The sequence below is a fragment of the Ranitomeya imitator genome, chromosome 6 (assembly GCF_032444005.1).
Source record: "Ranitomeya imitator isolate aRanImi1 chromosome 6, aRanImi1.pri, whole genome shotgun sequence".
In the NCBI taxonomy this organism is placed as follows: domain Eukaryota; kingdom Metazoa; phylum Chordata; class Amphibia; order Anura; family Dendrobatidae; genus Ranitomeya; species Ranitomeya imitator.
This window is the reverse complement of record NC_091287.1, coordinates 97294545-97307448: the sequence shown is the minus strand read 5'-3', so window position 1 is coordinate 97307448 and position 12904 is coordinate 97294545. Positions and strand designations below refer to the sequence as shown.

At 41.2% G+C, this 12904-nt stretch overlaps 1 protein-coding gene across 1 annotated transcript in view; it reads left to right on the top strand.

Moving 5' to 3' along the window:
• The window catches only part of RFTN1 (raftlin, lipid raft linker 1), a 485181-nt gene that overhangs the window by 226080 nt on the left and 246197 nt on the right, over positions 1 to 12904 (top strand). Inside the window, exon 4 of the mRNA XM_069729954.1 lies at positions 3235 to 3343. Coding sequence (XP_069586055.1) covers positions 3235 to 3343 — 109 coding nt within the window. The remainder of the gene's footprint in view (positions 1 to 3234; positions 3344 to 12904) is intronic.

Genomic DNA, 12904 nt, shown 5'->3' with positions numbered 1-12904 from the left:
TCTGTCCTTCAAACTGCACATCCATGATCTTGCCACCTCCACCTCAAAAAATATTTCCAGAATTCGTCTTTTCCTCAACCCCGAATCTACTAAAATGTTAGTACATGCCTTCATCATCTCCCATCTCAACTACTGCAATATCCTCCTTCCTAACACTCTTGCATCTCTCCAGTCCGCCATTAACTCTGCTGCTCGACTAATCCACCTTTCTCCTAACTGCTCCTCTGCTTCTCCCCTCTGGAAATCCCTTCATTGGCTCCCAATTCCTGAACGTATCCGGTTCAAATTGCTAACACTGACCTACAACCTGTCTATAATCTGTCTCCTCCATATGTCTCCGAACTAATTTCCTGATATCTTCCATCACACAACCTCTGTTCTTCCCAAGACCTCCTTCTCCACACTTATTCGCTCCTCACCCAATCGCATCCAAATCTTCTCGCATGAATCCCCCATCCTCTGGAATTCGGTGCCGAAACACATCCGATTATCCGCCATACTCATAACCTTCAGACAGAACCCATCTCTTCAAGAAAGCTTACAGCCTGCAATGACCCCACTGCTACCTCACCACCACCAGAGCTGCTGCAACCCCCCTCTAAGCTATTGTCTCTTTCTCCATTATCCCTTAGAATGTAAACTCACAAGTGCATGGCTCTATCCCTTCAGTACCAGTCTGTCACAATTTATTCACCGTAATTTATATTTGTATTTTGTATGTAACCCCTTCTCTTTTACAGCACCATCGATGGTGCTCTAAAAATAAATTATAATAGTTTGAGTGCCTGTACTATGTACTGCAGTATATTAGTAATTGAGCATATAGTAAAATTAATGGTCTCTTATTAAACTACGTCATGGGCTGGGCTTCGTAGCATCACCAAGATAGCAGAAATGAGCAACAGTCTCATGGGTGCTATAACTATCCATTTAGAACCATGGCGATTGATGTTTTATTTTGACAAAATGTATATACGGTACATTGCATATACCCCTGAGTCACAAGGGTCTAACTAATTACGGCAGTGCGGGTGTCATATCTCTTCAGTTTAGAACCATTTAAATGCTGATGCCATTAATTGAAAGAGAATGCGCCCGATATGGGACAAACATGTACTTCTTTTATTGGAGAAGGGTTAACTATTCACATGCATGTTTGAACTATGCGCCATTCATTGTCTATGGAGAAAGTCCAGCGATCGACTATTTCCGGCAATTCCCAACAATGAATATAGCGGAGGCCAAGTATGCTCACCTCTGCTCCATTCAATACTTGCAACTTTGGGTCAACACCTTTTGGGCTCATTCACGTACAACTATGCCTAGTAATGTCCTATGTTTTATCGGATAATACTCAGACCAATGTTATTCTATGGGGCAGTGCAGAGCTGCTATTTTTTTCAATGCTAATTCAGCATGAGAAAACAATCTCGGCATGCTCCGAGTGGCTCCATAGAAGTCTGTGTGAGACATCAGACTGTATTCAGATATTATCTGAGTGCAGTCCGACATTCGGGACTCGAACAATGGAGACGATGAGAAAATAGGTTCTTCATCTTCTCCGCACTTGTGATACGATTTTTGCATGCGAGAGAATCATATCATACTAATATCACACTCGGCTCGAATTCTGATCAGAGTTTGGGCTGAGTGTCATTGCATAATCGGCCAGCTTCTCTTGCACAAGAGAACATATGGCCGCCTGGCCGCAGCCTAAATGTGTGAGAAGCAGACTAATTGAATAACATTACAACATGTCGGTATAAGGGTAGTCCATCCACTGCCTCAGATTATGGGCATTGCTGTTGGAAGCCCTAATCATCAACAATGAGGAATGAAGCAATTACATTCATTTCAATGGGTGCGCTGTAGTCCTTACCCTGTACTGACTACCAAAGTCATACAGCGTAAGGACTACCTACAACCAGTGTAGTTATGATGGGGAGGCTGAGAGGTGGTTGGGGAGTACCAACATATTTTGTTTTGTCTTAATAGGATACATATATGAAATATAATAGTAGAACTGCATCAATAGTACCATGGCAGATTTTTTACCATGCCTTTAGTAGCACGGTTTTGATCAGATAGTTCCCTAAACTGTGTTTCTAGTGATATGCTTATGTCGTTTATACGCACAAATATTCTTTCTAAATACCTGTAATTAGGTTGATGCGTAAATTTTTCTGTAGTGGTTATCTTTTCCAAGCGGTCATTAGAGCCCCAGGAAGAGCTCTAAGCATGCCTCTAGTACCTGTACAGTGAATGAAGCTGCCTGTAGCATAATGAATAGAAAATTATTCTTACATTTAATGTGAGGACTCAGCAGGACATACGGTCGTATAACCCGCACCGCAGTCTCCTGTTAGGCTCCATACAAAGACAAATAATGCGATTATAGAAGAGCGTAATCTTCCATGATTAAAAGCAGACTCACCGGAGATGTTCATTGTGTTGGGTTCTTTTGTTTGTCCTCAACTTAATTCTTTCTTCTTTTTTATGCTGTATAATTACTTTTCTTTATGCTGGTGCATGGCTGGTGCTCTGCCTTGTTACCAGGAAAAAAAAAAAAACAATGACACATGATTAATACAGAAAATTATGGGAAAATCAAGGTTGAGATTTGAAAGCAAACCTGAATTGCTGACAGTTTTTTTTAGGTGCGAGTTTTGTTCCCACGCAAAATGAATTCCCCAAAAAAACTGTTTATAAGAAAAGAAAAAAAACCAAGTTTAGATGACTATGGTCTTGATTTTTATACGATGAAACGTAGTTGGTGAATCAGAGGTTGGATTGGTAATGTTCCTTTCATATTCATAAATTTTCTGTGTTGTTTACTTTTTTCATCGTGGACATTAAAAAAAGAAAGTGACAAGAGGACATGTGGACATATTGGTTGTCACTTTTGAATTAGCTTCTCAACAGCTAGAACTGCCATTCTGTCAGCATGCGCTGTCAATTATAAAGAAGCAATTTACCGTCAGCTGCTGAGAAGATTGTTTAAAAGTGACAACCAATATGACTGCACTTGGTGTTCTCATTTCTGCAAAAATGTCCTCCAAAAAAAGTCAGGAGCCGCTGCAATGCATCTGTAAATAAAGAGCACATAAGACGACAAACTTTGTAGTTCTCACTACTGATTTTCTCATGGCGGGTATTTCTTTTTTGGAATGAAATCCTATTTAACAGTATTCACTTGAGATTAGTGTCTTATGCAGCTTGTCTTGCCATTCTCAGAAACTCAACTTGTGATCAGACAACTGAAGAATACAGCTTGGAAATAGAACCTTGTATGTCTTCTGACCAACAAGCAGACCAGAAACTGATACCGGACTTGGTAAAGAGGGTAAGTAGCACCTTAATTCATTACATTGGAATTCATTACATTGATGTACATGTTGGGCAGTCCCTTCCCAATTGGAGCTTCTAATTTTCTTACACACAGGCTATTTCTTCTTTGTTTTTTTTTAGTTTACTTGTGTATATAGCACCACTAATTACACAGCACTCATCAGAAATAATCATCACTGTCCCCATTGGACTCACAATTCCTATCATTATGTCTTTGGAGTATGGGACGAATTTCAACCTAGGACCAGTAATGTAAAGAAGCATTGCTAACCACTGAGCCACTACGCTGCCCTGAAACCAATACACTTGCAAAGGGACTGGTTTAAGCAGTATACTCTCCCAATAATGCTAAGCAGATATGCTCAGCGCCCGTTCATTATTTTACAATATAGTATAACTAGTTGGGCCGTGCGAAATTTTCGCACATTGGTTGTCGGGGATGCGGGCAATTTCAGGAAAATCAAACTGGTCAAATGTTAATGTATTTAATGAGATGATGAACACAGAGAGGTATTTATATATGTAGATTGGTAATACAATAAATTGGTTTGATAAGTAGAGGCTAAAAAAAGGTCTTGCGGTTGTGGTGCCACCTGCAGGTTATTGCTTTTTTCTGCAGGTTTCTGAAAATGAATATTTAAATTGGATTTATTGAGCAAATCGTGAATGTTTGGTTTGTTTGTGTCTTTTCTTGCTGAAGGCGGCAAGTTTATCTTTCAAATGGTGTATTATTTGTGTGTGTGGAGTGAAGTAATCACCGAAAAAGCAGTGCATGTTTACAAATGTGTTTGCATATGAGACTCACCATGTGTGTGTGGGGCAAAGTCTGCAGGTTATTGTTTTCTTCAGGTTTCTGAAAATGAATCTTTAATCTGTATTTATTGATCAAATCGTGAATGTGTGGTTTGTTTGTGTCTTTTCTTGCTGAAGAGGGTGAGTGTACCTTTCAAATGGTGTATTTTTTGTGTATATGGGGCGAAGTAATCACCGAAATAGCAGTGCATATTTACAAATGTGTTTGTGTCAAGTATAAAATACAATCTGTATAGAGTCTTGTGCTTGGGTGCCAGGAAAAACAGAAGACACAGGCTTGTTTAAGTAGTTATTATTATTATTATTATTATTATTATTATAAATTTTTATAGCGCCATTTATTCCATGGCGCTTTACATGTGAACAGGGCAAATATAGACAGGTACAATAAACATGAGTAAAACAAGGCACACACAAGTACAGGAGGAGAGAGGACCCTGCCCGTGAGGGCTCACAGTCTACAGGGGATGGGTGAGGATACACTAGGTGAGGGTAGAGCTGGTCATCTGGCGGTTCCTGTTATGAAAGGCAATTCAGTATCACAATGGACATGGAGGTCAGAGCACATACAGTGATCTGACAATAACCCAAAATAATAGAATGAGCTCTGAGACGTGGGAACTCTGCAGACCGCAATCCCTGATCCTCTCCAAACACAACTAGAGGCAGCCGTGGATTGCGCCTAACGCTCCCTATGCAACTCGGCACAGCCTGAGAAACTAACTAGCCTGAAGATAGAAAAAATAAGCCTACCTTGCCTCAGAGAAATACCCCAAAGGAAAAGGCAGCCCCCCACATATAATGACTGTGAGTAAGATGAAAAGACAAACGTAGGGATGAAATAGATTCAGCAAAGTGAGGCCCGATATTCTAGACAGAACGAGGATAGGAAAGATAACTTTGCGGTCTACACAAAACCCTAAAGAAAACCACGCAAAGGGGCAAAAAGACCCTCCGTACCGAACTAACGGCACGGAGGTACACCCTTTGCGTCCCAGAGCTTCAAGCAAAACAAATAGACAAGCTGGACAGAAAAAACAAATAGCAAAGAAGCACTTAGCTATGCAGAGCAGCAGGCCACAGGAATGATCCAGAGAAACACAAGTCCAACACTGGAACATTGACAGGAAGCATGAATCAAAGCATTAGGTGGGGTTAAGTAGAGAAGCACCTAACGACCTCACCAGATCACCTGAGGGAGGAAACTCAGAAGCAGCAGTACCAGTTTCCTCCACAAACGGAAGCTCCCAGAGAGAATCAGCCGAAGTACCACTTGTGACCACAGTAGGGAGCTCTGCCACAGAATTCACAACAGGTTCCGTATACTGGGGATCACTGCAGGTTGTAGGCTTGTCAGAAGAGGTGGGCCTTCAGGTTCCTTTTGAAGGTTTCCGTGGTAGGTGAGAGCCTGATGTGTTGGGGTAGAGAGTTCCAGAGTATAGGGGAAGCACGGGAGAAGTCATGGATGCGGTTGTGTGAGGAAGAGATGAGAGAGGAGTAGAGAAGGAGATCATGAGATGATCGTAGGTTGCGTGTAGGTAGGTAACGGGAGACCATGTCACAGATGTATGGAGGAGTCAGATTGTGACGGGCTTTATATGTCATTGTTCTTGTATTACTTCATACAAGTAAGCGTTAACACAGTTGCAGGCAGGAGACAAGACAGGCAGGAATAAACCTTAAGTCAATCTAGTCACAGAAACAGGTTAAAGTCTCTCTCTCTACTTCCCTTGTCAATGTTAATGGTAAGCTGAGGGATTCCTGAGTCCACACATGTCCAAGGATCTGAAGTAGAAGGTGGTTAGGATAATAAGTCCAAGTCTTCCAGGAGCAAGGTGACAGGTAAACTGCAGACTTGATTCTGAAGCACTGATTAAACAGCTGATGCTGCTTAAAAGGGCACGTGGCAGAAAACAGGGCGGAAACATAGAAATTGAGAACTCCCTGCTGGTTAAGGGCAAAGTAGATACAGCAGAACAGAAAGCAAAATGACCGATAGGGAAAACTAGGTTCTAGTTAAAATAACAGCAGGTATAGCAAATTGTCTAAAACCTTACAGTTTGCAAATGTGACTCACCATTTGTGCGTGTTGGGCGAAGTAATCACAGAAAAAGCAGTGCATGTTTACAAATGTGTTTGCATATTTGACTCACCTGAAGTGAAGTGTGCAATCCTCGAATTTGCCTGAAATAGGCTGGGCAAGCACTTCGGCAAGCTAGAAAAACCCCAAGGCAAATGCAACCTGCAGGTAATTTCACCTTTGAAATGGTGTATCATTTGTGTGTGTTGGTGAAGTATAAACGGAGCAAGTGTGCAATTGAATAGGCAGTGCATGTTTACAAATGTATTTACATATGTGACTCGCCTGCAGTGAAGTGTGCAATCCTCCAATGTGCCTGAAATCGGCTGGGCAAGGAGTTCGGCAAGCTGGAAAGCCCCACAAGGCAAATGTTAGGATTTGTTTGTGATGGCTGTAAGCAGCTTTGTGGTAGTGTGCTTTGGGGTAGTGTGGTGCCACCTGCAGGTCTTTTTTCGTTACTGCAGGTTTATGAAAATTAATGTTTAAACTGTATTTTGTGATCACATCGTGGATGTGTTATTTGTTTGGCTATTTTCTTGCTGAATGGGGCAAGTTTACCTTTCAAATGGTGTATCATTTGTGTGTGTGGGTGCAGTATGAATGGAGATACAAAGTAATCACCAAAAAAGAGTGTTTTGAAATAATATAGAAGGATAAAGTATAGTAAGATGTTACTTCTTTTCCTGCAATTACATATATATTTAAGGAGCATGTATTAGCTCTCCTAATGTATCAGTTTTAGTATATGATTACTTTCCTCATGAAATATTAATTCTGAAACATATTTTTTAGACTTCTACAAAAAAATGTAAAAGGATTGGAAATAATAATATGAGGCAGATTCTGTGATGCTAACTCCTGACATCTCCTGTGGTCTGTACCAGTACTGGAAGTGATGATGAACGCTCTAAGTTTTCTTTCATGAAGATGTCTCCATCAAATGATGTTAATAATACACCATCTGCTCAAGACTCTCCTTAATTTTGGTAGATGCGCTTAATTTGTTTTATTTACCCTGATGACCTCCATCACTAGAATTGACACCTATAAAGTCATACTCACTGGCTCTAATCTCAATGGATTCAGTACTGTCACCGCTCATGTGCCAGGACAGGAAGCAATGAAGTCCCGTTCCACTCACCTGACTGCTGCGACCAGTGATAGACCTCTTCAGGACGTCGTCACTTCCTGCCTTTGTGCAGATAGCTAGAGTGGATGGAGGCACGCAGCCACCTCATTTTGATCATTTTAAAAGCATCCATCTCCTTGAGATGTCCTTTGAGATGTTGCTTAGAAGTCAGACAACACATTAAAGAAAATTTTGACACTGTCCAAGTACCTCTGGACCCAACCTTATGGAACCATTATGAGGCTGTTAGTTTTCAGTAAATGAAATATATACTCAATCAAATTCCTTTTTTTGTCATTATCCATCTGTACTGTGAAGTGTTGTCCAATCAGTTGAGTGAGATGGGGGAGAGCCGCAGATAAATACTGCGCATGCCCAAGATTTCCAGCCCCGCAGTGTGAATAAATCAGAAGAGACTGCGGGGCGGGATCTCGGACTGCTCGCCCACGCAGGCGGAAGAAGGAAGACATCATGTGATGTCAGTGGACGGGCAGCGCTAAATGCGCATGCCCAAGAAAAAAGATTACAGCGCAGGCGCCAGGCAAATAACTGAACGCTGAGGAGGCGGTGCCCAGAAGAAAGGAGGAAATGACTGATGGCTGTGAGACGTCTGTGTCAGGGGGGAAAGACATGCCCCCCTGACAAACTAGAGGTAAGAATTATAAAAACGATTCTTTCAGCGGTGGAAGGGACCCGAACTGAAAGAGACACCTTGGCAGAATGCAGTATTAGTGCTGCACAAGGTGGCTCTTTTAGTTAAAAAAGCCTGGGGGGTGACAGGTTCCCTGTAAACTGTCCATAAATTCCAGTTACAGAAATGGGTGGTTATTTTTTTCTAGATATGCTGGTCTTTCTGTTCTTGACTGCTACCAATGTCTTACATGTTGAGATAAACCCTCTGGATTTACATCCATGAAGGCGTTTTGATTGTAGACTTTTGTAATTAAACAGGGTGGGCCATTTATATGGATGCATCCAAATAAAATGGGAATGGTTGGTGATATCAACTTCCTGTTTGTGGCACATTAGTATATGGGAGGGGAAGAACTTTTCAAGATGGGTGGTGACCATGGTGGCCATTTTGAAGTTGGCCATTTTGGATCCAGCTTTATTTTTTCCAATGAGAAGAGGGTCATGTGACACATCAATCTAATTGAGAATTTCACAAGAAAAACAATGGTGTGTTTGATTTTAACAAAACTTTATTCTTTCATCAGTTATTTACAAGTTTATGACCACTTTAAAATGTGTTCAAAGTGCTGCCCATTATGTTGGATTGTCAATGCAACCCTCTTCTCCCACTCTTGACACACTGATAGCAACACCGCAGGAGAAATGCTAGCACAGGCTTCCGGTATCCGTTGTTTCAGATGCAACACATCTCGTATCTTCACAGCATAGATAATTGACTTCAGCTGACCCCAAAGATAAAAGTCTAAGGGGGTCAGATCAGGAGACCTTGGTGGCCATTCAACTGGCCCAAGACGACCATCAAGATGATGTGTTGCCCTCTTTATGCACTGAAGATGGCACGTTCCCTGAGTTTTTTCAGCAAGATGGCGCACCACCACATTATGGGAGTCAGGTCCGAGCATTCCTACATGAACCGTTTCCTGGAAAGTAGATTGGTTGTCGGAAGGCCTTCTTCACTTGCACTGACATCTCTTTGAACCTTATGTTGAAAGTTCTCATATACAGCTGCTAATAGCGAGAGCAAAATCAACTCCAGATGCCTTATTTCTGTCATTTTTCATGGAATAATTAAGAAAGAGGCCACATGGATCATAAGAACTATTATTGATAATTGACAGAATACTGTTGAGCTTGTGAAAATTGAAGTGCTATGTACAAAACTGGCTGTAATTCCTAATTGTCAATGCAATATTTTTGTTACACCCCATGAACTAAAGTTGAGAGACTACACCTCAATTATCGTGATGGCTTTGTTTCAAATCCCTTGTGGGAATGTAGAACTGTTAATTTATGAAAATGTTGTAGCTTGTTCAAATTTTCTGTGTCTGCTAGTATTCCTTAGATTGTGCAAAAGGCAATACAGCTATAAAATTAATATATAAAACATTTTTAAAGCTTTAAAGCTGAACTGCATTGTTATAACTTTAGCAGGATATTCTCATTGCAGTCAGCACTTATCTCAGCTAAATTCGCTGTGCAAGTGGAACATAGCTTGTACTGAGCTATTCAGGAAGTGGTAAATTAATGTGAACTTCTAAGGCATGTAAACTGCTACATGTATACTTGTGACCGTATGATAATAATCTTAAGGTTATATACAATTCAGAATTATATGTCCATGAAGGTCTTAAACATTGGCACAGCCAGCTGCACAAGCTCCACTGGACTCCATTATGTGTCCCAAGGTATTTTCCTACATACAAATTTCAAAAGCACAACACAGAATTTGTTTTCTATCTCATATGGAGTGCAATTAAAGGGAACCTGTCACCAGTTTTTGAGCCTCTGAACAAATGCAACCATGTTTATCTGCTACTGTACTACATTCCACAAACGTGTACATTGTCTCCTGACTCCCCCTGCATTTCCTCAAAAATAATATTAGAATTGCTCCTGCACTGCATGTAAATGAGGATGGTCCAGTCCGATGGGCCTCATCACTGCGACGTCTGTGCCTCTTCTCTGCTCCTAATCGCTGTCCTCCGGCTCTGATTGTTGTGTGGATGATTCGTCCTGCATCATCCACATAGAATAGCGAAATCGCGCCTGTGCAGTAGCATCTTTGGCCCACGTAGGTGCACTCTATTTGCCCCACTGTGGGCAGAGCAAACAACATCACCGTGAAAGCAACAAAAGATCCCATTATGGTTCCAGCGAAAGTACGCATGCTATGCTGCTGCACAGGAGTGACATTACATTGCTCTGTGTGGATGAAAAAACTGAAAAAAATAAATAACAGAGCAAATGATGTAAAATATATATAACCTTACTATGACAATTTGCATAAAAAAAGAAACATAAATATAAATGTTCTAAAAATAAAAAGGGCAGTGACACCTTAGTGCTACGTTTCGACAGAGTCACAATCATTAAGTCCGTGTCCATATGGATGTATGGATGCTTAATAGATAGCAGAAGGGATATAGGAGATATATATATATATATATATATATATATATATACTAGATTGTGGCCCGATTCTAACGTATCGGGTATTCTAGAATATGCATGTCCCCGTAGTATATGGACAATGATGATTCCAGAATTCGCGTCAGCAGACTGTTCCCGTCCCTGATTGGTCGAAGCAACCTTTATGACATCATCGTCACCATGGCAACCATTATGACATCTACGTCGATAGTGTGCCCGTCGCTGAATCGAGGCCTGGCGGCCTCAACCAATCAGAGACGCTAGATGTCTACGTCCTTTATGACATCATCGTCGCTGTGCCCGTCTCTGATTGGTCGAGGCCGCCAGGCCAGACAGACAGACGGAAAAACCCTTAGACAATTATATATATAGATCAGGAGGACTGATCAATATAGAAGTGTAAGGAGGACTGATCAATACAGAAGTGTCAGGAGGACTGACCAATATAGAGGTATCAGGAGGACTGATCAATATAGAAGAGTCAGGAGGACTGATCAATATAGAGGCATCAGGAGGACTGATCAATATAGAGGTATCAGGAGGACTGATCAATATAGAAGAGTCAGGAGGACTGATCAATATAGAGGCATCAGGAGGACTGATCAATATAGAGGTATCAGGAGGACTGATCAATATAGAAGTGTCAGGAGGACTGATCAATATAGAAGTGTCAGGAGGACTGATCAATATAGAAGTGTCAGGAGGACTGATCAATATAGAAGTGTCAGGAGGACTGATCAATATAGAAGTGTCAGGAGGACTGATCAATATAGAGGTATCAGGAGGACTGATCAATATAGAAGTGTCAGGAGGACTGATCAATATAGAGGTGTCAGGAGGACTGATCAATATAGAAGTGTCAGGAGGACTGATCAATACAGAAGTGTCAGGAGGACTGATCAATATAGAAGTGTCAGGAGGACTGATCAATATAGAATGTCAGGAGGACTGATCAATATAGAAGTGTCAGGAGGACTGATCAATATAGAAGTGTCAGGAGGACTGATCAATATAGAAGTGTCAGGAGGACTGATCAATATAGAGGTGTCAGGAGGACTGATCAATATAGAATGTCAGGAGGACTGATCAATATAGAAGTGTCAGGAGGACTGATCAATATAGAGGTGTCAGGAGGACTGATCAATATAGAAGTGTCAGGAGGACTGATCAATATAGAGGTATCAGGAGGACTGATCAATATAGAAGTGTCAGGAGGAATGATCAATACAGAAGTGTCAGGAGGACTGATCAATATAGAATGTCAGGAGGATTTATCAATATAGAGGTATCAGGAGGACTGATCAATATAGAAGTGTCAGGAGGACTGATCAATATAGAAGTGTCAGGAGGACTGATCAATATAGAAGTGTCAGGAGGACTGATCAATATAGAGGTATCAGGAGGACTGATCAATATAGAAGTGTCAGGAGGACTGATTAATATAGAAGTGTCAGGAGGACTGATCAATATAGAAGTGTCAGGAGGACTGATCAATATAGAAGTGTCAGGAGGACTGATCAATATAGAAGTGTCAGGAGGACTGATCAATATAGAAGTGTCAGGAGGACTGATCAATATAGAGTTATCAGGAGGACTGATCAATATAGAAGTGTCTGGAGGATTTATCAATATAGAGGTGTCAGGAGGACTGATCAATATAGAGGTATCAGGAGGACTGATCAATATAGAAGTGTCAGGAGGACTGATCAATATAGAGGTGTCAGGAGGACTGATCAATATAGAAGTGTCAGGAGGACTGATCAATATAGAAGTGTCAGGAGGACTGATCAATATAGAAGTGTCAGGAGGACTGATCAATACAGAGGTATCAGGAGGACTGATCAATATAGAAGTGTCCGGAGGACTGATCAATATAGAAGTGTCAGGAGGACTGATCAATATAGAGGTATCAGGAGGACTGATCAATATAGAAGTGTCAGGAGGACTGATCAATATAGAAGTGTCAGGAGGACTGATCAATATAGAGGTATCAGGAGGACTGATCAATATAGAATGTCAGGAGGACTGATCAATATAGAGGTATCAGGAGGACTGATCAATATAGAATGTCAGGAGGACTGATCAATATAGAGGTATCAGGAGGACTGATCAATATAGAAGTGTCAGGAGGACTGATCAATATAGAATGTCAGGAGGACTGATCAATATAGAGGTATCAGGAGGACTGATCAATATAGAGGTATCAGGAGGACTGATCAATATAGAAGTGTCAGGAGGACTGATCAATATAGAAGTGTCAGGAGGACTGATCAATATAGAAGTGTCAGGAGGACTGATCAATATAGAATGTCAGGAGGACTGATCAATACAGAAGTGTCAGGAGGACTGATCAATACAGAAGTGTCAGGAGGACTGATCAATACAGAAGTGTCAGGAGGACTGATCAATAC